The sequence below is a fragment of the Meriones unguiculatus genome, chromosome 2, assembly GCF_030254825.1.
Source record: "Meriones unguiculatus strain TT.TT164.6M chromosome 2, Bangor_MerUng_6.1, whole genome shotgun sequence".
Lineage (NCBI taxonomy): Eukaryota > Metazoa > Chordata > Mammalia > Rodentia > Muridae > Meriones > Meriones unguiculatus.
This window is the reverse complement of record NC_083350.1, coordinates 189,123,238-189,148,269: the sequence shown is the minus strand read 5'-3', so window position 1 is coordinate 189,148,269 and position 25,032 is coordinate 189,123,238. Positions and strand designations below refer to the sequence as shown.

At 45.3% G+C, this 25,032-nt stretch overlaps 1 protein-coding gene across 5 annotated transcripts in view; it reads left to right on the top strand.

Annotated features, from left to right (window-relative positions):
• Fhip1a (FHF complex subunit HOOK interacting protein 1A) overlaps positions 1-25,032 on the top strand; it is a 215,468-nt gene that overhangs the window by 133,512 nt on the left and 56,924 nt on the right. For 2 of the 5 annotated variants that reach the window (XM_021652496.2, XM_060378513.1), the window contains exons 2-4: positions 924-1,147; positions 12,331-12,957; positions 23,052-23,210. In XM_021652496.2, coding sequence (XP_021508171.1) covers positions 1,043-1,147; positions 12,331-12,957; positions 23,052-23,210 — 891 coding nt within the window. In that variant the 5' untranslated portion in view covers positions 924-1,042. The other 3 variants (XM_021652498.2, XM_060378514.1, XM_060378515.1) reach the window with 3 other exon arrangements.

Here is a 25,032-nt window from a genome sequence, read left to right as displayed (position 1 = left end):
AATGATTGAGAATCAATTGGTTTTTTTTTTGTTTTGTTTTGTTTTTTTTTATGTAGGGTCTCATGTGGCTGAATGTTTTCATTATAAAGCCATTGAGAAACAATAAAACAGCAAAACTCAACTGTATTGGGCCAAGGAGTCTTGATGATGGTGTGTGGGTGTGTATGTGTGTGTGCATGTGGTGTACATGTGTGTTCAAGGTCACGCGTGTGCATTTGTGTTGGCGTGTGTGCCTGTGTGTGAAAGTGCCCGTGGAAGTGAGAAGTGGCTGTCAGGTGCCTTTCTTGATGACTCTCCGCTTTGTTGACTGAGGTAGGGTGTCTCACTTGAAGCCAGAAACCCCTCTCTTGGGTAGTCTGGCTAGCCAGCTTGCACTGGGGATCCCCATATTTGCCTCCTGCATGCTGGGATAGGTGGGCCGCAGCACCCACCGAGCCCGTCTGTGGGCGTGGAATCTGAAGCCCAGTCTTCACCTGTGTGCAGCTGCACGTTCTGGGCTCTGTCCTCTGGCGCTCACCAGGCGGTCGTGAGCGTTCTTTGCCGTGACTGTTGATCCTCAGCTCTCTTATTACTGGGCGTTTTTAAAGTTCTGTGAAAGCCAATAGCACAGTTTCTTATTTAGTTGTGGAGACTAAACCTGGGTGACTTGGTGCATAACCCTGGGCAGTGGCTGCTTTGATTATTGAGGAGAAGCCTGTAACTGTTTAATACATGCACATAGCTTAGCGGCACCTTAGCTTACAATTTTTTAGTAACAAGGTAAGAGAATAAGAGAAGCTTTAAACTGAGTATAATAATATGGTCTATCATATAGCTACTGTTGCATTGGGCTTTGAGGATGTCTATTCTTTTAAGTTTAATAACCAGTGTCCTGTTTAATACATGAACATAGATGCAATTTTTTTTTGTTATTGTCATTACAGGTCTTGGAAGGTGACCATGAAGACAGAAGAAGCTACATTTTTCACATGATACTTGAAGTTACTGACTGCCTACCACATTTTCTTGAAAATTAAATATGACTTAGATGCGTTGAAGGTTTATGATGTCATCAGTTCCAACAGAAAGCAAACCCCATCAGGCTGTGAGCCTGAAGGGAGCTGACCCGGAAACATGCATGATCGTGTTTAAGAACCACTGGGCACAGGTAACACATGAGGCCCCGCCTCCTCGCCTGTGTCAGTAGCCTGTCACCCAGAGCCAAGATGTCCTACTCTGTGACAACCAGCTGGCTTTCTAGAGACACTGGGTGGGAAGGACCCTTTCCATCAAGAGGAAAGCAGCGTTCTCCTGATTTCCTGCAGTGCATATTAATGAAGAGCAGAGCTTTCCCAGAGGACTAGCTTGTGAAACATTTCCTAAGTCCGGCAGTGAGTGCTTCAAATGCTTTGTATCATTTAATCTTCTCCAGAAACCAACAAGGTTGTTGGTAGAGATAGAGAATTACACAGGTGAAATGAGCATTTGGAGGTTCTGCCGCCAGGGAACTGCCAAGCCAGACCATGACTCTTAGACCTCAGGCCCCTGAGTCCAGAGTCCCCGGGTCTGAGCTTGGTACTCAGGCTTTGTCGGGCCTGTGGTCCCCATATAGCGTAAAGACAGCTGTCTGGCTGTGTCTGCATCCTCGTCTTTCTAAGCACATTATTTCTATGGATGACTCATTTTGACTTCTCCCTGGCTTTCCTCTCATCTGCTGGTGTGGAAGTTAAGGGTTGGATGTTGAGAAAATTCACCAGCTTGCCCTTTCGTCAGGGAGCTTGCAGGTAGAAAAATAAACCAAATTGGTATTCTAAACTACTTGCCCAATGGTAGACCCCCCAGGTGAGCGGGTAACTGGCTGTTTATGTGACAGTTTTTTAATGACTACCAGGTTCCTTCCTGTGTCTGGAAACAGCACACAGGTTAAAGCCCTGAGCTGCAAATCACAGCAATTATAGGGGACACAGTTGAGACCAAAAGGGGACAAAGCCAATTCTGCTTCTCCATTGTTCACATCTTGTAGCTGCTTTTCACTATCCAATGTGAAGCCTCCGCGACTCCTTTTCTTGGTGCTTTTCCATTGCTCTGAGTTATTGTTCACATTTTAATGGATTTACTGTGAGCATTGAGGACATCTCTGCTATAGTGAGGCAAAGAAAGTAATTCGGGTTATTCTTGATAATTAGATAACTATCTTTGGCTTTGCACTTTTTAAAGCAATGGCTCCACAACAGGCCAGTGAACCCTGGGAGGTGTGGCCAGCAGTGCCCAGCAGGCCCACGTCTATCTTGAAGTTTTATTACTCTGTGCTCTGTCATGCACAGAGCTGTGTGTCACTCCATGCTTGTCTATTGATTTACCTGAATGTTTATGCCCGTTCAGTGTGGATGACCACACTGTGGCATTTTCAGCTTCCTGTCCTTTTGACTGGTGAATTCTACCTTTCAAGGGTGAACTCTGCTCTGAGGCCCACTGTGCTTGTGTAGAGTACATTCGCTTGTGAACGCTCCTTCTGAGGCTACTGTGATGTGACCCGTTTGGCTGTCTGTGCTGTTCTTAGAGACACAGCCACAGCGCACACCTCCTGACTGAGTGGGGCAGATCCTCTCCCTGCTCAGTCCCGGCTCTGTCTCCAGAGCGGTTGGAGCACTGCTAGAGCGTCCTGTGCCAGAAATGTCACATTGTTTTCCACATTGCTGAGCGTGAATATTGGAGCTGGAGTCCTGTTAGTCACATCTGTGTCTAAGAAGGCTTCAGCATTGTCAGACATCATGGGCTCCCTGAAGCAGGTGCAGGTCCATAGCGCAAGTCCTGTTGAACCACACGGAGCAGAAGATGAGAGTATCTTGTCAGAGGGAATGTTACTTATTAAACGATTTCCTGTATAAGGTGTGAGCTTGTCTTCTGATGGCGTGGCCAGTTCCTAAAAGACCTTTTCATTAATTTCTTTAGACTTGGCTTTTCCTTCTAAATAAATCTGGAAAATGCCCTCAGTCTGTCTACAGAGGCTCTGGGGACCTTCCTATTAACCGTATGAATGAAAATACTGGTTGAGAAATAAATTCAGTGGGTGTCTAAACGGCTTTTGTCCCTGAGAGGCTGGGTTAGCCAACAGTTGGAGTGGCATCCTAGCTGGCCCGGCTACAGGAATTAAGTCAGAGAAGCAGCTGTTATGGACGGGAGGGGTGAAGAGAGTCATAGTTTGGGCAGTTTGGCTGGGGAAGAAGTTTTGATATCAGAGTAAGGGAACATATATTGGCGATGAATGCTGTTCTGACCGGTTGGTGAAAAAGAAGGCTGGCAAGGCAGCGCTGTGGGCGGGGCAGGCAGCGCTGTGGGCGGGGCAGGCGGCGCTGTGGGCGGGGCAGGCGGCGCTGTGGGCGGGGCAGGTGGCGCTGTGGGCGGGGCGAGTCCTTCAGCTGTCAGGCCTGGCTGCTGTGCGTTCATCTTGGGCTTGCATAGGTTGGTTCTTCCTGCGGCTTCTCCTGCGGGGTGAATAAAGGCCCACTCAGGGGAAACAAGCAAGCTCCGCTGTGTTACCTCTGTACCTGCTGCGACTACGGCCCCCAGCACTGAGGCAACCAAGACAACCTGAAAGGCCTCCGGGAAGTGTGGCACAGTGAGGACTGAACAGCCACCTTTTATTTAGTGGGAAGTGCCATCAGCTGCAGGGTACAATGCTTTTGCACACCATAAATTAGGAAGAATGAAGGCAGCAGAAGTCTGTGCTATCCAGAATTCATCTCTGTTAAGGTGCTTCAGTGTAAATCCAGCATGACTGGGCACTTCTGACAGGCTCTGCTCTACTATTTATGAGCTGCTGCTGCTGCTGCTGCTGAGCTGGAGTTACACAGCTAACATGGATGGACAGACAAGAGTGGCTGCTTTCTGTCTTGGCCTCTACTGTCAAGGCAGTTGTACTGTCCGCAACTAGCTCAGCTCATACCCAAGGCAGCCGGTCATTCCAGGGATGAGTCCTTGACCAGCCTGGTGGTGCACTTGAATTTCCAAAATGACGTCACAGCAGAAGAGTGCTCTGTAGACGCTCAGGAATAGCTTCCTTCCTAGTGGTGACACTGGGACACAGGCTTAGGAAGCTGTGCCTAGCCTGTGCTTCCTCTCAACCTTCTCGAGTCACCACTGTGCCTAAAATTCAGATCTATCTGTGATATCCCTCTTGCTGGACTTTTCAGGGGTGTGTGGCCACCCGCAGGCCAGGACGGCACAGACAGTTCCTTAGAGCTGAGCTTCTGTGAGTCCAGAACTGAGGAGGCTTGACATCACCCTTGGCAAATGTCCTGTAATGTCAGCCTCCATGCTGAAGTGCTTGCTGCCTTCTTCTTGAGTGTTCATCCATACGGTTAAACGCTGCTCTCTACGGGCTCCCTTGGGACATGCTTTCCTCCGGACACTTCCCCTGCCCTCGTTCATGTTCTTACTCTGTGCCTCAACATCACCCCAAGCTTTCTTTTACTGTCCCATCAGCCCTGTGTTACAATGGTGTGTGTAACTACCATTGCGAAGCTCCTCAGCCTCGGAGGCTGCTGGTTACTCACTTGTCTTTTCCGTGCCATACCAGACTATGACATATTGTCGATGCTCAGAAAACTGTTGAACAGCAAGGCAGGAATGAGAAGCACAGCTTTAGAAGACTTGGGCGACCTAAGAAGCCAGTTTAAGCATGCACTAATTTTTAGCCACTGTATAAAATGCTTCCAGGAGGATCTTTGGACTACCTTCGGCCATAAGGAAGCCCATGTGCTTGTGTATAGGAACAATTTATAAGATGTCAGGTCATTGCTGTAATCTCTTCTGTGTCTTTGAATCTCCTGAATGGAAAGGGTCTAAATGGAAGGAAGCACTGACCTACCGGTTAATAAATTGCTCAAGTATTCTGGCAGGTGGATTAAGCCACCTACCCTGGTTACTTTTCATGGCACACTTGTACTTGGGACTACATGGGCCTTGCAGTATTTATTGTGTCTTTACTCTTTCAAGCATGGGAACAGGAGAAGTGGGGTGCTGTATGTCTATATTTCTAGTACTTTGGCAGCAGAGACGGGAAGAGTTCAGAGTCAGACAAGTCTATTTAGTGAGTTCTAGGCTAGCCTGGTCTACGTAGCAAGAGCCTGTCTCAAAAAATAAGCAACAAAACAAAACAAATCCATTTCCACCCATCTAATAAATAATCTAGGTCGTCTTTTTACCAGAAATTTTGTACTCTGAAAAATCTGTTTTTGAAGGTTTTTGTTTTATATCACACTTATACTTTGTGACTACACGAACCTTGCTCTATCTTTTGTATACAGAGGAAATGAGTTTTAAAACGTTGGAGCAAGTTGAGCATGGTGGTGCGCTTCTGTAATGCTAGCCCTTGAGTGGCTGAAGCAGGAGGAACATGAGTTCAAGGTCAGCCTGGACTAACAGTGAGACCCTGTACGGAACGTAAGCAAGTAAGAATGAAAATGTCAGGGCCGCATTCAGTAAAGACGCTTGAGGAAGAAAGTGCAGCGGCTTTTCTTTACCATCTCAGAGGGAATGGCAGCGAGAAAAAAATGGAGGCATGAAAGCTGCTTCTATCGAATTCCTCTCCACAGGAGAGAAGGCTTCAGGGCGGGTGTTAGGTCTGACATGAAGTGCAGTGTAGAGCGCTGAGTGCCCGGAATCTGTTAAAGAGGTGTAGGACATAATGCGCGGATTTGACATGCATATTTGCATCTCATTTCTTTGCTCTGTTTAGCTTTGCTTTTGGTGCGCGCCTTGTCACAGACTAAATGACAGAGAACACTGAAAGCCCTAGGGAGACAGAAAGTTTCGAAGGTTTCGAAAGCTCTGATTAAGCTTCTGAATATCTTAGAAAATTGGTGTTCACTACCATTTTAAACACTTATGTCTCCTTTCCAGCTTTACAAGTGGCTTTAAACTTGACAGCGGAGAGTAGAGTAGACACAAGCCTTGCTTCTGTAGAGAGCAGCCTCAGCTGGTGCTCCTGGGAGGCCACGAAGAAGGCCGGGTCAGCAACTCTCCTGTGCTGACGCACCAAGTTCAGTCTGATCTGGGCGGGGCTGACGCAGGAAGGGGCTTTATTACCAAGAGTCTTGGTTATTGTGAACTTGAACAAGTTAGTTATTGGGAGAGAGGGACTCACAATGAGAAAATGCCTCCATAAGATTTTCCATGGGCAGTTTTGTAGCCCTTTCATAATTGGTGATTAATACAGGGAGGCCCAGTATTAATACAGGGAGGACCCTTTGGGCAGGTGGTCCTGGGTGATATAAGAAAACAGGGTGAGCAAAGCCATGAGGAGCAAACCAGTAAGCAAGGCCTCAGCTTCGGTTCCTGCCTCCAGCCAGCTTCCTGCCTTCAGGGCTTCCCCTGACTTTGGATATGAACTACAGACGGTAAGAGGAAAGAAACCTTTCCCTCCCCACCTTCCTTACAGTCACCATGCTTTGTCAGAGCAACAGAGACCCCAGCTAGGAGAGAGTATTAATTATACACAACAAGTCTCATGGTATTTCATACATGGAGCACCATATGTTTTTATCATACTCACCTCTCAGTACTCCGTTTTCTTCTCCTCCCACTTCTATAGACCACTGCATAAAGAAACCTTTGAATAAAACTGACATGGCATAAACAATTAGAAAGCAGTGGCAGGCGCTTTGTGTCCGCAACAGTGATGGTGTTCCGGTAGTGCCTGTGTCTTCAGCCCCTTTTTGTTTTGTGAACAGTCTCATGTAGCTCCCACTGGCTTGGAGCTCTTGGTCCTCCTGCCTCTACCTCCCAAGCACTGGATTTAGGTGAGCACTACCACACCTGCCTTTATCAGATCTTAAAATTCCAGGTTCAGACAAGTCTGTGCGGCTTCCGACCAGAGTGGGAATTACGCAAGTGTAGAAAGTAAGCCCATTTTAGAAGGGCACTGTAGTTTAACTATTAGAAGTCATAAAGCCAGGCTTAGTGGCACACGCTGCCATTCCAGCTGCTCAGAAAGACTGCAAATGCAAGAGCAGCTTGAGCTACAGAACAAGGCGACTTAGAGTCTGTCTTAAGGCCAAAACAGACAGAAGCAGCAACAAAACCAACAACAGAGTGAGGTCGCAGCTTTAGTGCTAGCTCCTTTGTCAGTGTAAGGAAAGGCCCTGGCTCAGGCTCCAGTTCTGAAAACAAGGGAGCAGGCAGGCAGCTAGGCAGAAAGAGGGAGTGGGAGAGAGGGAGGGAAGAAGGAAAGAAGGGTGGGGGAGAGGGAGAGAAAGAGGGAGGGAGGAAGGAAAGAAGGGATGGGGAGAGGGAGGGAGAGAGAGAGGGAGGAAGGAAAGAAGGGATGGGGAGAGGGAGGGAGAAAGAGAGGGAGGAAGGAAAGAAGGGATGGGGAGAGGGAGGGAGAAAGAGAGGGAGGGGGAGGCAAGCAGATAAGCAGAAAGAAGGGAGGGTGGAGGAGCAGGAGGGAGGCAGGCAGGCAGGCAGCTGGCTTGTGGCTCTGGTAAGGCCCCGTAGAGACAGGTACTCGAGGAAGGCCCTAGATGGAAGGGCTCAGCCGCTAGGTAATGAGCAGGACGCAGTGGAAGCCTCGCTCCTGTTGTAGCTATTTGGTACATAAAGTGTAATTTGGCCCATGACAGCTAAATCCTCCCCTTCTGTGCAATGGAAAATGTTGCTTAGTAACTTGAATTTTTCCACAATTGCCACTTTAAGTTAGCATTCCAAAGGGTTGGGAACTGTGAGTTTCTTCACGTGGCTCTCTTGAAATAAGCAAGCTCCAGGCGAAGCAGCATGGTCACCTGTGTACGGAAGGCGCAGGCCAAGCAGTCGGTGTGGACTGAAGCAGGTCTCCTGGCAGAGAAATACTTGTATTTGTCGCTAAGGATAATCAGGTGCTAGCTTGCGGCACAATTATGTGATTAACGTGGGCCTTTCCTTTGTTTCCTATTTAGAATTATCACTTTCATGTTCAGGCCCATTATCACTGACTGATGGGAGCATGTCCGGGAGGGAGGTTAGGAATATTTGATATTCCTTATGGAAGAAATAGGCCATTTTAAAATTTTATCCTTAACGGCACTCATGTCTAGAGGTCAAATGCCTTTGAAATCGGGCTAAATTTGGTTGTTTTGAGCTGATGGTAATTTGGAAGCTGCTGTTCGCACTGCTCACCTTGTGTTTACTTTACATTATGTTAATTTACACATGGAATTAACATGATATAAGCTCAGATCTGCACCCCTTCCTCATGCACACCCTCTAGAGAGGAAAAGGATGCTTAGTTAGGATTAGTACTTCTGTTATTTTTACCTCATGAATATGGGCTTTTATCATATGCTCGTTAGCTTATTAAGTATTTTCAGCTTAATCAAGTGAACTTGCTTTGTGAAGGAAATGTTTACAAAGTGTATTTTCTTTGCTTTCACTCCCTCTCCTACTATGATTCCTCCAGCCTTATGAATCCAGTTGTTGGTTCTGAGCAGAATCTGCATGGCTGACGGTGCGCAGCTGGGAAGAGGCTGGCTTGAGTTGACGTAGCACATAATCCCAGCAAAGGCCAAGCCTGCAAAGGCACTAAATGGAACCTCACGGCCTTGTAGAACCACACACCAGTCTAGAAGGTTAGAGTCAGCACAGTGGGTGAAACCAGGCAGCAGGCGGAGGAAACAAGCTGAGGGTTCTTATCACTGTGATATGAAGCTAGGAAACAAAGGAAAAGATAAGACAAATCCAGGTGACATCAGGGGTCCATCTGCAGAGACTGCGGGGCGAACACCTCGGAAAAGTCGCTCTTTGGCACTTAGTACAGATGGAATTCTAGCCAGGAAGCCTGAAGGCTGCGTCGGGGGTGTGGCCTGAGAGCCCACAGGAAGAGCAGGTCATGTTGGCAGGGCGGTGGAGAGGGAGCCATGGAGAGCTGCTGAGAAGCCAGGTCAGGATCTTAACAACATGGGCACAAAAGCAGTCCACGCCTGTTAGACTTGGGAGCTCTGTGACACATGCTTCGGAGGAGCACACCCATCTCCCAGGGGTGAGGCTGCTGGCCGGGGTGGGTGAGGGGAGAAGACCCAGGGTGTCTGCCTCCTTCCAGGTCAACAAATCTTTCCCCATCTTTAAACTCTGTGCTGACGCTTCTCTGCCCACTTACCCAGGCGGCTGCAGAAAGCAGCTGCCGTAAGGAAGGTGACTAATTTTACTTTAAAAACCACTAACCAGGCTAGAGGGCTCAGAACTTGAGGGTGTGCTCTTGCAGAGGGCCAGAGGTCAGTTCCCAGGGCCCACATCAGGCGGCTCACAGGGGCCTGCAACTTTGGCTCTAGGGGATTTGACACCCTCTGACCTCCACGTACATGCTGGAACCTACACAGAGACACATAATTTAAAAAATAAATTCAAAGAATTAAAAGTGGCTAAACTGTTTTCATTCTGCTGCAGAGTTCTCTGTTCTCTTCCTTCCTTCTCTTCTCCTTTCCTTCCCTCTCAGAAACAGGGTCGCTCTGTGTAGCCCTGGCTAGTTTGGAACTCTCTTTGTAGGCTGTAATAGCCTTGAACACATTCAGATCTGGCTGCTTTTGCCTCCATAGTGTGGGGACTAAGGGCAAGGGCCACCATGCCCAGCTCAGCTATCTTAAAGATGCCTCCTAATCCAACTGGCAGTGTAGCTCAATGGTAGATTTCATGAATTAGAATCAATAATATATAGAAACATAGGTTAGGGAGTGAGAAGAAAGTGATTTGTGATTATACGAGTTGTTTTGCTGTGTATTACACACAGACAGTAGATACACAGTAAATATTTGCTTAAATACGTGTAACATTAATGTATATCCCTGTTTATAAGTTTATATTGATTATACATTCTAGAGAATTGGATTTTCAATAACTGCTTGATCTCAGTATTTCTTTCCTCTTTTTAACCATTAATACCCAAACAACCTCCTTCACTTTCATTTTTAAATTTATGCTATGATTGTACAGCAACTTGTAGGAAAGAATTAATTGAACTTAAAATCTCATTGTTTTTGTTCCTGCCTCTATCCCCCTCCTTCCTTGATTTACAGGGTCTCACTATATAATCCATATTGGCCTTGAATTGTGACCCACTTTCCAAGCTCTGGGATTACAGGCATGTCCTATTCTGGCCAATCTTGTTTGCTTTTCTTACATTTTGAAGTTTTTTTAGGCTTATGAGTGTACCATGTGTAGGCGTGGTACTTGCACAGGCCGAAGAGGGTCTGTGAACTGGAGTTACAGATCTCCTGAACTGGAGTTACAGAGGGCCATGGGCTACTATGTGGGTTGGGGGAACTGAATCTCGGTCCTTGCAAGAGTGGGCAGTGCTCTTTTCTAATGAGCCATCTCTCCAGCCCCATATTTGCTCGTTAGCAAATTATTTTATCTTTATTTTTTATAATCTGTGTGCAGTAATGGTTCACTTCTATAGAGTAGCTATATATGGTGATAGATTGTGTTTAGTTCAACCATCTAGGTGAACAGTGTTTTCAATTCTAATTATTGGGAAAAGCACATATACAAGCATTTTAGACATTTTCCCTCAAATCAGGTTAACAGTTCAGAGGGCAAGAGCAGTTCCACAGCGGTTGCTGCTCATTCCGGATTACGGTTTAGAAAGATGGGGGTGTCCTGGCTGCCGCCTCGGGTTAGACAGCGTGTGTGGTGAGCAGAGTTAGAACTGCGCTTTACCTGCAGGCCAGCTGCAAATACAGCTCTCACATCCAGCACATGGGCTTTGGAATCACGTGCACTGACCAAGCACACTGATGCAGAGCCCTAAGTCATGAAGGTTTGGGGGCGGGGGGTGTTGAGGAAGAGCCCCCCGGCTCTTTAAGATCAGTGTGTTACTGTGGTTCTCCCTGTAGAACTTCTTAGACCCCAGAGCCTGAGCGAGCTGGGTGGCCCGCAGGCACTTCTGCAGCGCCAAGGTGAAGGATAGCAAGTTCTCTTGGGTGGTCTGTGGCAAAGAGCCTGTCCAGGGGCTGCTGGCCCCCGTCAGTGAGCCAGGTAACATTTTGGGTAGCTGCTCAAGAAACCCTCTTCTCAGAAAAAAATGTCAACTCACAAGTGTTCAGTCACTTTTTCCTTTGGGACACAGTATTATCCAATTTATGATAGAAATTGGTAAAGATCACAGGTGGTGTGGAATGCATCCGTTCTGTTGGGATATGCTTTCCTGGTCCAGACAGATCCCTTCCCCTTGCTTCTGACCGGGGAGAAGGGGAGCCTTCCCCTAGGAAATCACTTCCCTGGTTGTCCAGGCATGCTGACACGGCGGTGGCTATTTGCCCAGTTCAAGGGACTGTCACCTAAGTACAGGACCGGCAACAGCATGCTGTACAGCTGGAGCCGCAGGGAACCGCCAAAGGCAAACATTGCGCAAATGCTGTTCGGAAAGGCAAAGAGAAGCAAAGATAGAGTCACTGATAAAATCTCAGGCGGTTTGACAAATGCCAGGTAGAGTATTTTAAAGGGAGTAAACGGAATGGGATTATTATGTCACTAAGGTAAATGGAAATTAAGATGTAAAATTGTTTACATTTCCAGGCATCCAAGTAGAAGTATCAGTGTGTGTGTGGGGGGGGGGGGGCTGAGCTCCAGGCCCCAGCAGTGGGAAAGGAGAGAGACGAAGGGTGTAGCATGACCCACGCATACACGGAACTCGGTGTACTCTATTACTCACCCTAGCTGTGTGTTAGGTGATGTCTAATTTGTTTCATTAGCTGCCTCTATCACCATGTCTAAAACCCTGGTACCAGTCCAAACTCCGGGAGTTCGTTTTGTGATTGATTACCTCAGAGAGGTTTTTATTTATTTTCTTACTTTGGCTTAAAGAATGAAAGGTTCACACTCTTCAGACTTTGGGGCTTGTGCCCGTGCCTTCTGTTAGACTCCAGCTGTGCTAGACCTGGTTCCTCACTTCCCGCTCGCTGGAGCTGTTGCTGTGCTGAGTGGCGGAGAGGGCGTCCCTCCACGGGGAGGCTGAGGCAGCGTGTGTGGAGCGCAGTTGCTCGGCTGCAGTCTTCAGAACAACCGCACTCACAGGAGAATATGGGCGGCAATGGTTCCTTTGACTTGTTTAATACATTTGAAACTTAAAAGGCCGTGTTGCTTTAGAGATAGGTCAGGGGCAGCAACTTGGTATCTCTTTGAATATAAAAGTAATTATTATTTTTGCTTTTTTTTTTTGGCTTTTCTAAACTTCTACACCATTGGCCAGTTTTATAATTACAGATATTTTGTATCCAGTGGTGCCTGTGTTTCTGTGCCAGTTTGGTAAACACGGTGGTGGTGTGTTGGGGGATTATGGTAAACAGCAGTGGATGACAACGGGTATCTGGCGTGTTGCAGGTTGTGAAAATCTTGGAAAAGCATGACCCCCTGAAGAATGCCCAGGCAAAACATGGGTCCATCCCCCCAGACGAGGCCAGCGCCGTGCAGAACTATGTGGAACACATGCTCTTCCTGCTGATTGAGGAACGAGCCAAAGATGCCGCCATGGGGCCAATTCTGGAATTCGTGGTCTGTGAGAACATCATGGAAAAGCTCTTCCTTTGGAGCCTGAGACGGGAGTTCACTGACGAAACCAAACTGGAGCAGCTGAGGATGTACGAGCTGCTGGTCACGCAGTCCCGCCAGCCCCTGCTGCACCACAAGCCCATCCTGAAGCCCCTCATGATGCTGCTGAGCTCCTGTTCGGGCACGGCCACCCCCGCCGTGGAGGCCAAGTTGGTGGTCCTGCTCAACCAGCTCTGCTCCATCCTTGCCAAAGACCCGTCCGTCCTGGAACTCTTCTTCCACACTAGTGAGGACCAAGGGGCCACCAACTTCCTCATCTTCTCTCTCCTGATCCCCTTCATCCACCGGGAGGGCGCAGTAGGCCAGCAGGCTCGGGACGCCCTGCTGTTTATCATGTCTCTCTCGGCTGAGAACAGCATGGTGGCCAGCCACATAGTGGAGAACACCTACTTCTGTCCAGTAAGTCCGTCTCCTTGGTGTGCTGTCCTCCTCCCCGCGCCCCTCTTCCCCGTGCCAACAGTAACGCTTCTGTTCCGTTTGCTCCAAGTTGCACCTGCCATGGCCAGGTGGGCAGAGGACCGCGCTGGGGTGGCAGGGCGACCCATGCCTCAGCGCTAGGCTCGATACCGCTTCGCAACTCATTGTTGTTGTTATGTAGAGAGGTTGGCAATATGTGCACTTTAAGAGTTCACAGCCTTTCAGGTTGGCTTTGCTCCACCGAATCACCTGTGAGGTAAAACCCCCTCACAGCTAGCTTCACAAAGTAATTTGCTTCTCAGCAAGATAATGACTGGTAGTTGTAGGCCTAAAGCACTGATTTTACTTAAAAAATGGATACATATTTGTAGTGACAAAAAGTTCTCTGCTTTGTATAGTTTTTTTAATCCATGGCGTGGAAACAAAGTGGTATATATTGGAGAAACCAATGTCCCGTCAGCAGCAGGAAAAGGTGGGAGCAGTCTGGAATTTTCAGGCCTGGGGTTCCCAGGTCTCTGAGCCGGCTCCTTTTTCTGCTGTTTGGGCAGCAGCTGTCTGTGCTTTCTAAGCTGGCTGGACACCCTGTGGCCTAGTCTTTGCATTAGCCTTCACGGAGTTGCCTTAACTGTGTGGGGTAGCTTGGAGGTTGCTGGTGAGTTTTGTTGGGAAAGGCAAGGCAAGTTGCTACGGGGAGATGAGGTGTGTTGTTGGCTAACACCAGATGGAGGACTTCCGATCTGGAGAAGAGCGCTCCCTAGCGGACACTTAGAAAAGTGAGTGTGTCTGCTTTGCGCGATGGATAGTGCAGGGCAGTGTTCACAGGCCAGGCGCACAATTCCCACTGCAGGCAAGGATGGAAAACGGCTTTACCTTAACTACCGCTGGGCATGCAAACTGCGGCAGCCACTTTGGAAGACAGTTTGAGAGTTTTCCTTATTTTAAGAAGTGGTTTGTTTATTTATTCATTTTTATGTGTTGGGTATTTTGCCTGCAGGTATGTCTGTGCATTATGTAGTGCCTGTGGGGTTACAGAGGGTTGTGAATCACCCTGTGGGTTCTGGGAATTGAACCCAGGTCCTCTGGAAGAGCATTCTGTGTTCTTAACCACCATCTTTCCAGTCCCACAGTTTCTTATAAAACATGCTCTTGCCATATGGTCTATACTTGCTTTCTCTCAGTATTGCACAAAGAAAGTAAAACTTTTACCCACGTGAAATCCTGAACAAGGATGTTTCTAGCTTCTTCATATTTTGAATTGTAGAAGCAACCAAGACATCTTTTAGTAGGCGAATAAAAACTGATAATCCAGATGATACTGCTCAACTAAAATAATAATAATAATCCAGAAAATAATAATAATAATCATCCAGAAGATACTACTCAACTAAAATAAACAAGCTATCAAGTTATGAAAAGACCACAGGAACCTTAAACACATACTAGCAAGTTCAAAGAAGACAATCTGAAAAGGCTTCATGCTGTCTAACTCCACTAGATGACATGTTAGAAAGGGAAAATCTAGATGTACAGATTTTAGTATGATTATCCTATATTTTATATCTAATATCTACATATAAGTGAGTGTATACCATGCGTATCTTTCTGCTTCTGGGATACCTCACTCAGGATGATCTTTTCTAGTTCCCACCATTTGCCTGCAAAGTTCATGATTTCCTTGTGTTTAATTGCTGAGTAATATTCCATTGTATAGATATACCACAATTTCTATATCCATTCCTCAATTGAGGGACATTTGGGCTCTTTCCAGCTTCTGGCTATTACAAATAAAGCTGTTACAAACATGGTTGAGCAAATGTCCTTGTTGTGTACTTGAGCATCTTTTGGATGTATGCCTAGGAGTGGTATAGCTGGATCTTGAGGTAGCGCTATTCCTAATTGTCTGAGAAAGTGCCAGATTGATTTCCAAAGTGGTTGTACAAGTGCTGGTGGGCTTACATTCCCACCAGCAATGGAGGAAGGGTTCCCCTTTCTTCACATCCTTTCCAGCATCATCACAAGAATGAGGGCCCTGGGTAAGATGCTTAATTTTCATTCAGAAAGGCAAATGGGATGGACATCGGAAGAGGAAGAAAAAAGGCAACAGGACAGAAGCCTACCACAGAGGGCCTCTGAAAGACTCTACCCAGTATCAAGGGTATCAAGGCAGATGCTGAGACTCACAGTCAAAATTTGGGGAGAGTTCAGAGAATCTTATAAAAGAAGGAGGAGATAGAAAGACCTGGAGGAAACTGGAGCTCCACAAGGAGAGCAACAGGATCAAAAAATCTGGGCCCAGGGATCTTTTCTGAGACTGATGCTCCAACCAAGGACCATTCATGGAGATAACCTAGAACCCCTGCATAGTTGTAGGCCATGGCTGCTCAGTGTACAAGTGGGTACCCTAGTAAGGGGAACAGGGACTGTCTCTGACATGAGCCCAGTGGCTGGCTATTTGATCACCTCCCCCTAATGGGGGAGCAGCCTTACTGGGCCACAGAGGAAGACAGTGCAGCCAATCCTGAGGAGACCTGATAGGCTATGGACTTGGGGAAGGGCATGGGAGGAGAAGAGAGAGGGAGGGCATGATTGGGAGGAGATACAGGAGGGGGCTACAGCTGGGATACAAAGTGAATAAATTGTAATAAATTAAAAAAATAAAAAAGAAAGGAAAAATCTATGGTATCAGTAAAAAGCTAAGTATCTCCTAAAGCAGGCAGGCGACAAAAGGGGGCTTGGCTTTTAAGATAGTGGAAATGTTCCCTCTGATTCTGTTAATATGGAGACATGCCATTGTATGTTTGTCCAAGGCTGCAGAAAGTACAGCAGAAGTAAATTCTAATAACTGTGGACTTTAGGTGACTATAAAAGTGCCCACGGTTTTCAGGATATGGCAAAGACGAGAACTTCTGAGAGTGTAAATAGTACACTAACTGAGGAAATAATGTAGCAGTGGTTGTCAGCATCCAATATTTACACCCTTGGTGGCTCAGACGCTTTACTTATAAATATCGGCAAGGCTGTTCATTCAGCTAAACAATGATTTTTAAAAAAGAGAAGTTGAAATCTATGAAACAATGTCGACTATGCTGATGTGTATTAGCATGCATCTACCCCTCCAGGTATGAAGACCAGACTATTAGCATGCATCTACCCCTCCAGGTATGAAGACCAGCAACTCTAAAAACTTGCTGCATAGTGAATAAGCAGAAAGTGCTACCTATGACATCAGCATTTACACAACATTTACATAAGCTTTAGAATGGTGTTCACCATTTTCGACACATAGAGTTAAAGCAAACAAACAAGCCAACAAACAAAAACCCAAGAAGAAGAATATGCATTAACTTCCGGATTTCAGCCAGCCTCGCGATGAGGAGAGGCAGAGGGTGGCCGCGGCGCCGGTAGAACTTGTCTGTTGGCTGGCACTGTGGGTTGACTGAGCGCAGACGCCCACGCCTGCGTTCCATGCTCAGTCCCATGCCGCAGCTGATGCCCTTTCAGTTTTCGGAAGACATGCAGAATACTCTGAAGAAACTATAGCAAAAATGATAAAGTCTGATGAGGATTGCAGATGGTTTTCAATCCTGTTAATTTCTGTTTACCTGTAATATTTCATAACTTAGAAATTTCAAATGTTTTGGGAGAAGACTGGAGTGTGGTTTTAGTGTTTAACTTCCCATTAATTGTGTTTAAACTGATTTCACTAATTGTTGCTTTTATAAAAATGTGTTTTAAAACATTGTACAGTTCATTAAAATCAGGGAAAACAACATTGCCAGCTGACCTCATTTGCTAGAACGAAAGACAAGTTTCTTGTGTTAGATTGCCCCTCAGGAAAGATCCCATAATCTCATTTATACTCAGTTTTCCATAATTACATCTGACAACAGAATTAAAATTAAAATGTCCCCTTTATGTTACAGATAAAAGCATATTCTCTTAGCCAACCAGCTAAGGGCCGCAACTGACCAAGTGCTTTCTCTAATTAGTATGAATGTCACAGTGCGTTAGCATCAGGCTGCTGGAAGCTATTGAAACTCTTTTGGAAACTTTTGTCTTCAGAGCTGCTAGAAAGAGCTGGCTGCTTCTGCTCCCTCATCTCTTGTTCTCAAGGAAGAAGGAGAGTATGGTTACCCTGGAGAGCAATCTGGTACCAACAAATGGCTGGCACTAAGCTGATCCTGGCTCTCTCTTTTTTTTTAACCAAATGTTGACGGTTGCACTTAAGACCATTGTCACATGTTGGCAAAGTCTAGCATGCATAAATCAAGGAGCACAAATCAGAGCAGGTGGCCTTCAGGTACAGGGCCACAGGCAGGAAGTTATGTATCCCATAGCTAGAATTCATGAGGCTTTTTATTTTGGCAAGTAATCTCAAATGGTCTGTATCAGGTGTTTTGCTGCTGGCTTCGAACAAAGCCATCTGGTTAAAACCTTCACTTCTGCTAAACTTAAGTGAGTGCCATGGTGAGTGCAGGAGATTTCAGACTGACCTCCGCTTGCTCAGTGCTGTATGCACGGCTTGACCATCCGCCATTTCCACGTGTGAACCAATCTTGCATGTGATCTTTTCTTTAATCTTTACAGTAGCTCAAGTCACTTAAGTTTAGACTTTAGTAACTACCAGTTAATGGCGGAACCTGGCTGAAAACCACATTCGTCTGATGCTCAAACTGCTTGTTGCAGCGTGATGCACCAGGCTGTCCAGAAGCCGCTGCTTTCCACGGCTGTTAGCCTTGTGTCCTGCGTGGTGAGCCATCTGTCTTTCCTTTTTCTTTTCTTCTTTTTTGTGCATGCTTGGTGTGTATGTGTGTGTGTGTTCCACCTGTGGAGGTACTTACATACATACATATATGTATATACACATATTTGGGTATGTGTGTATTTTTTTCACACATGGAGGTACATACATACATACATATACACACATATTTGGGTGTCTGTATATGTGTGTGCATGTGTGTGTTTCCACATGTGGAGGTATTTACATACCTACATGTATACACACACACACACACACACACACAAACCACCTACACGTCTCCCATTGTCTCTCTTTGCTTCTGGTCCTGCTCCCTCGCATGCTCTGTGTTCTTGAGGGTAATGGCGGTCTTTCTTGTGATTACTGACTTGGAGGCTGGCCTCTCCATCTCTCCTGACTTGGCTTGTTCACTGTGTAAGCACCAGCCTGGCCTACGCATGACCCACAGCCCGTGTTCTCGAACGCTGTGTTTTCTGTGTAAGCGAATCTGAACGCAGAGCCTTGGGCGGGAATCCACTTGTCAACAGCTGTGAGGGCTCACGCTCCTGTCTCTAAGACTGTGTAAAGCTTTTTGGTTTGCTTTTTGTTTTGTTTTTCCTTACATTCTTCTAGCCCCTTTGAGGGAAATACTGGGCTCTGGCCTAGCCCTGTCTTATGGTGGCAGGAACATGGCAGGGACGCCCCACCCTGACAGCTGTCACTTCTCCATGGGCAGGTTTCCCTCTGTTCACATCCTAGCCCTTTTAGAATACTCACTTAAAAAGTGAATAGTAGGTATGTGTTATTTTTAATTACTGTCACTGATGTATGTAATTTGAAAATTAATGTTGCTGTAATTATATTGATATACTGAATAGTTATTCCCAGCTTTTTTAGTCAGACAAATTAAGCTTGTCTTTATGAATTCATCTTCAGAACCTCAAAGTGGTTAAGAAAGCAGGAGAACACAGAATTAAAGTCTTTGTTCTGCAGTTAATTTAGCATGAGTTAGCAAATGTAATTGAATTTTAAATGTAGCACCAAGATGAAGCTTCCCTTCTAGGACTGCTTTTGGGCTCCATATGCTTTTGCCAGGGGGTTCTGATTTACAGCAGACAACTCACTTGGGTCACATTCAAAAGTAGTGTTACAGTGATCTGTATAGATATGATGACAGGGAATTAAGTACCTTAAATAGAGGACCTTTTCCTTGGGGGCCACAGATGCCCTGATTTTTAAAGAGATGGAGGGTCAGTCTCGCTTTCTGTTTTCTTTCCCATACTCAGCACCTGACCTGAAATTAAGTAGTCAGTGAAGTTAATGTATGGGCAAATGAAGGTTACCAGGAAATAGAACAAAGTATCTATCTATCTATCTATCTATCTATCTATCTATCTATCTATCTATCATCTATCTACCTACCTATGTACATATGTATGTATCTATCTATCATCTATCTATCTATCTACTTACCTATGTACATATGTATGTATTTATCTATCATCTATCTATCTATCTATCATCTATCTATCTATCTATCTACTTACCTATGTACATATGTATGTATCTATCTATCATCTATCTATCATCTATCTACCTACCTATGTACATATGTATGTATCTATCTATCATCTATCTATCTATCTATCTACATATGTAAGTATATATGTATGTATCTATCATCTATCATCTATCTATCTTCGTATGTATGTATGTATGTATGTATGTATCTATATTTGTCTCTGCTGTTGGTGTGGTTCACCTGTTTCACTGTTTTTTTTATTCTCCAATGAGGCCTCCTATATCATCTCAGCTCTCATCAGTTTCTCCTATGGCTTCCTCTGGTTTCTTTGTGCTAAGACTTCTCAGTCTGTATTCTCCTATCACTGAGTTGTGTTATTCTTGGAAGTCACATTCAAGACTCAGCACGCCTGACTGTATCAATCATCTGTATCTCCAGGGTGGACTGGTGTGACCAAGTGAGATTAGATGAGGTGGAGAAGACAGATAGTAACCTAGTGCATGCCAGAGAGGTAGCTGTTTCACCAAGAGGGGGGCAAGGAGAAAGGAGAGGTAACAGGAGGCCTGTGGAAAACAATTCCCCTGGAGTTTAACATTGCTGTCTGTGTCCCTCACACTGAGCTCTGTGGATAATGTCACCCTGTCTTACTTTTCATGGTCTTTTTTTCTGCCTCCTCTTGGTGTATTCAAGTGCTGTGTCCACATGGATGGCTCTAGATAGCCAACTCTAGCCCAGGGCTCTCCTAGCACCGCACCCCCGCAGCTCTCTGTGGGGCTCTCTAGCCAGGCAGCTCAGCTGTTTGTGTAGGGCTACAGAACCCTGTGGATGTGGCTCCTAGTTACCTCTTTTGGTGTGTGGTCAGTCCTTTCTGCTCTGACAGCGCTGGGCTTCTCACCCCTGGAGGATGCTGTCCCTTCTTTCTCCTTTCAGCTCTTGCGCAGGCTTTTCCTCTGCTTGAAATATTTTTGTAAGAGTAACTTTTATTGGCCTGGCATAATTGTCATCTTAGCGGCTTGCTGCCTCTGTCTGCTAACCTAGGCCTAGTCCTGGAACCTTCGAGCTTCCTTACAGTCTAACATAGGCCTAGAATGCTTTAGTCTCTGATACTTATTCACCAGAATAAGCTCACTCTTTCTAGCTCTTTCTGAACTCTGACTGGCTGGTTCAACTCAGCTGTCCTAGTTCAAATGCTTCTCCAAGCTGACTGATTCAAACTGGCTTCTCTCAGCTTCTGGCTGAATTGCTCTCTTGATCTCATACTAACTTTGGCAATGTGCTCTAATCTTCTGGTTCCTTCTCATTCTCTAGCTCATTCTGTTTTCAGCTATGTCTAGCTTGTTCTTTGTTCAATTTCTCTCTCTAAAACTGCCTCATCTCTCTTATTCTCTATCATGCTCCCTCAAGTACCTTCCCTTTCCTCTCTCTTCTCATGAGAGTTGGGCGTATCCTGTTCTGTCAAATCTTTCTCTGATTTGTCACTCTTTCTGCCACTCGATTAGACATCACTTTCAAACACGGGTACTTTCTTCTACAAACCAACTTTGCCTTCACACCTAGAGCTAAGCTTTTCTTTACCAGAAACTTGCTCTATACCACACTGGGCTTGAATTCAGAGATTTGCTTGCTCTGTCCCCTGGGTTTAAAGGCATGTCTGTATTTTAGCCAGATCACACAGACCTTGAAGGTCTTTGGATGTGATCTCTTGACAGAGCAGCCATCTTCTGAATTAAAAATTCTCTACATGTTTTCTCTTCCACCACTAATTTTCTAGCTAACTCCCATTTACTCCTCACCAGCCTGGACAGTGCTTCTGAGACCAATTCCCATTTTTCACTCCCTACCCTCAAGTCTGAGTGAAGAATTTTTTTTATCAGTATCCTAAATTTCCTACTGTATGTTTTGAATGTTTCTAACACCACTGTAATTCCTTGTTTGCTTCTTGATGGACTAGGAGATAAAAGAAGGTTGTCACTATTTCTTTTCTAGTCCTGACTCAGAATACTTTCTTGAATGTTTCCATTCATTTGAGTAACTTCAGAATCTACGCTAGAATGGTGTCTTTTATAGCTGACTTTTTTTCAATTTTAATAAATTAATTAATTTTGTGTATGTCTGTGAGGGCATTCCATGGAGTGGTGTGGAGGTCAGAGAACAACATTCAGGACAGTTTTCTCCCTCCACCATGTTGGTCCCAGAAATGAAACTCAAGTGTTAGGCTTCAGGCATGTGTAGCTCTGAGCCATCTTGCTGGCTCTGTAGCTGACGTGTTTGTGCAGTCTGTGCCCTTCTACACATTTTCTGAGTCAGGATGTCTGAGATGCTGCAGAACTAGCTTCTCTTGCCAACTGGGAAGCCCCTGGCCCTGTGAAATTTACTGCCTCTCAAATCTTCTATCCTGTAAGCACTTAATATGAAGTGTAATTTTTTCCATACTTCTCTTTTAAAGCATTTATTCTTAATTACTAAGTTGGAGAACTTGACAATTTGAAGTTCTTAACCTCACTTTGCCAGGCCCAGATGCTGTCAGCATAGTTTTAAGAACTAGTGCACAGGAAAAGTAGGTCCCATGTTTGACTTGAAACCATATGTCTTGGTTAGGCCGTCCCCACCCATTTCGCATGTGAGACGCCGCTGGCACTTCCGTGTAGACTCACCGCATCTCAGTGGCCTCTGTCCAGCACCCCATCCCCAGCTCTTTCTTCCTGCTATACTGTCTATGATGGTTAAAGAAAATGGTATTCATGAAAGTATTTCCTGTAGGTATAAGGTTATCGTGTAATTCAAATGCTGATTTCTGTACCCTTCCTCCATACCTAATCACAATTGTTCTGAGAATCTCCTGTCTCAATACTGTGTAAACACTGCTCCCCAATTGTCCCCTAATATGCTAATAAAGCAGCTTACAGCCTATCGATGGGCAGGGAAGATAATAGGGCTGGACTTCCTGCCAGCCAGGGGAGGAGGAGTGAGAGGAGGAATAGGGGATTCAGCCACAGGAAGATGTTCAGGAAGGACAAGGAGAGAGAGAAAGCTCAGCAAGCAAAGCTTCAGTCTGCAAGTATCTCTGGGATACATGCTGGAAGGAAGCCAAATTGGCTTAGAGGGTTAAGAAGAGAGTAATAACTGCTTGGTTCTTGTGTTATGAAGCTTGTTATTAAACAAATATAAAAGAATCTCAGTTATTTATGTGATAGTTGGGTTAAGAGAGAAACTGAGAAACAAACACAGTTTTATAAAAATGACTTTTAACAATTTCCTAACATGTAAACTTGCTAGTAAGTATCAGTCAGGAAGGACCCCTAACACGCAAGAAATCTTTCTCATGAAACTACTTAAGAGCCTCTACTTTTACAGCCTCCTCTCCTGGACCACCTCCATCCAAGGCTGCCTCCCATAGCTAGAGTATTTGTGATGGCATCTACCACAATGGCACACACCAAGCTGTGCTGTACTGTGTTTCTTAAGTTTGTCCCTTCCCTGAACTTCTTGGGTATAGAGCCCATATTTCATTCATCTTTGTGTTTTGCCTTCTCACTTGCTGGGCTCCCAACTCCTCGTGTCTGACATAACAGATGAGTCACCCTCATCAACCTCTCGGCTGACAGCTAAGTGGCTCTGGTTTTGCCTTGTCTGCTGGGGTAGCCTGTCATATCTACCTGTTGAGCCCGGCCCAGCTGGCTGCTACCTTGTTGCATTATTAATTTTGGTATTCAGAGTCTGGTCTTTGGACCAGTAGCAGGCATCCCAGGACAGTGTTGGGTGTAGAGCGTGAGCTTCAGGCAAGACTGTTTTGCTTCTTGTTTCTGAATGCAGGTACTTGCAACTGGACTCAGCGGCCTCTACTCTTCCCTGCCCACGAAGCTGGAGGACAGAGGTGAGGAGTGGCAGTGCCTCCTGAAGGACGACTGGCTGCTGCTGCCGTCCCTTGTCCAGTTCATGAACTCTCTGGAGTTCTGTAACGCCGTCATCCAGGTACTGCCAAGCATGAGCCGTCCATGGGCCAGCATGGGCCGGCATCCACTCACAGCTCCGGTCTTGCTGGGATTAGCGTGTGCAGCAGCCTTCCTTATTCAGGTTTCTTCAGAGGTTCACCCACTGTTGATTCTGAGAAGCACTTATGGGATAATGAGGCTTTCCTTGAATCCCAATAGACATCCTCAAATGAGTGAAAATGTTTGGTGGGCTTCTGAAAAGTTTCAATTGAGAACAAATGAAAAGATTTTATTTTCTCTATAAAAAGTGTTATTCTGTTTTGATTATCCACTTACCCATCAAAAATAAGTTCAGGGGCTGGCTCATTAAATAGATATTTTTAGGCTGCTTAAGTACTCCAAATTATAACACTTTCACTTCAAGGTCTTCCTGGGAGCTTACAAAGGAAAACACTTTATTTTGCTTAATGGTGCACACTACATAAAGAATATTGTTATCCCAATTGAATTTGGAAGAACTTAACAATCTTCTTAGCTACACAAATTAAATTTGCTTTGAAATTGGCTCGCTTTAGGGGAAAAAACCAGCCACTGAACTCTTGTATATCTGGCTTTTTGATTAGATTTTTACCTTCGGATTTCTTGTTACTGTTTTCAATAAAAATACAATTTTATATATGTTTAAGGGTATACCAAGTTTTCATCAAAAATTTATTCTATGTAGAATAAATATTGCCTTAATATTGGATTTATTAAGAAATCAGGTTTGTTTTACAGTGATTTTTTTAGGGTGAAAAATGTTAGTTATAATCTGTTTATCTACCAAATAAAGAAACAGCTTCTGGAGGAAAATGAAAGTAAATTACTTTAGTTCCCATCTCATTTTTATTGCTAAGTCAAAGGAAGTTTTATTTGTACTTAAGATAAATGAATTACATTTTAAATTATTTTCCCTTTAATATTATAGTCTATCAACATTCTCTGCAGAAATGTATGGAAATAAAAATGATGGAATCGCTATTAGCTCCTCCTCAGATGTACTGAGAGAGACTGTCAGTAATTTAAACAGCTAGCCTTACTTCCTTATGAGTTGCTTTTTACTTTATGTTTATTTGACTCTCTCTGGTGCTCTCTCTCTCTTTGAAGAGAAGTAAAGCTGATGGACATACTGAAGAACAGGAAAATTATATATTTATTTGAAATTAAGAGCCATTATTTTAAAACATAATTAGGATAGACAACAGAAGTGTGAGAAGACAGGGAACAGGACAGGAGCCTACCACAGAGGGCCTCTGAAAGACTCTACCCAGCAGGGTATCAAAGCAGATGCTAAGACTCACAGCCAAACTTTGGGCAGAGTGCAGGGAATATTATGAAAGAAGGGGGAGATAGAAAGCCCTGGAGGGGACAGGAGCTCCACAAGGAGACCAAAAGAGCAAAAAAACCTGGGCTCAGAGCCCCTGCAGAGAATGATGAATCAACCAAGGACCATGCGTGGAAAGGACCTAGACCTCCTGCTCAGAAGTAGTCCATGGGCAGCTCAGTCTCCATGTGGGTTTCCTAGTAAGGGGAGCAGGCGCTGTCTCTGAACTCAGTTGCCTGCTCTTTGATCACCCCTTCCCCCATCCCCCCCGCCCCGTGAAGTGGCCTTACTAGGACACAGAGAAAGAGGATCCAGGCGATCCCAATGAGACCTGATAGGCTAGGGCCAGATGGAAGGGAAGTAGGTCCTCTTCTGTCAGTGGACTAGGGAAAGAGCATAGGGGGAGAAGACAGAGGGAGGGTGGGATGGGGAGGAGCTGAAGGAGGGGACTACAGCTGGGATACAAAGTGAATAAGTTGTAAATAATAATAATAATAAT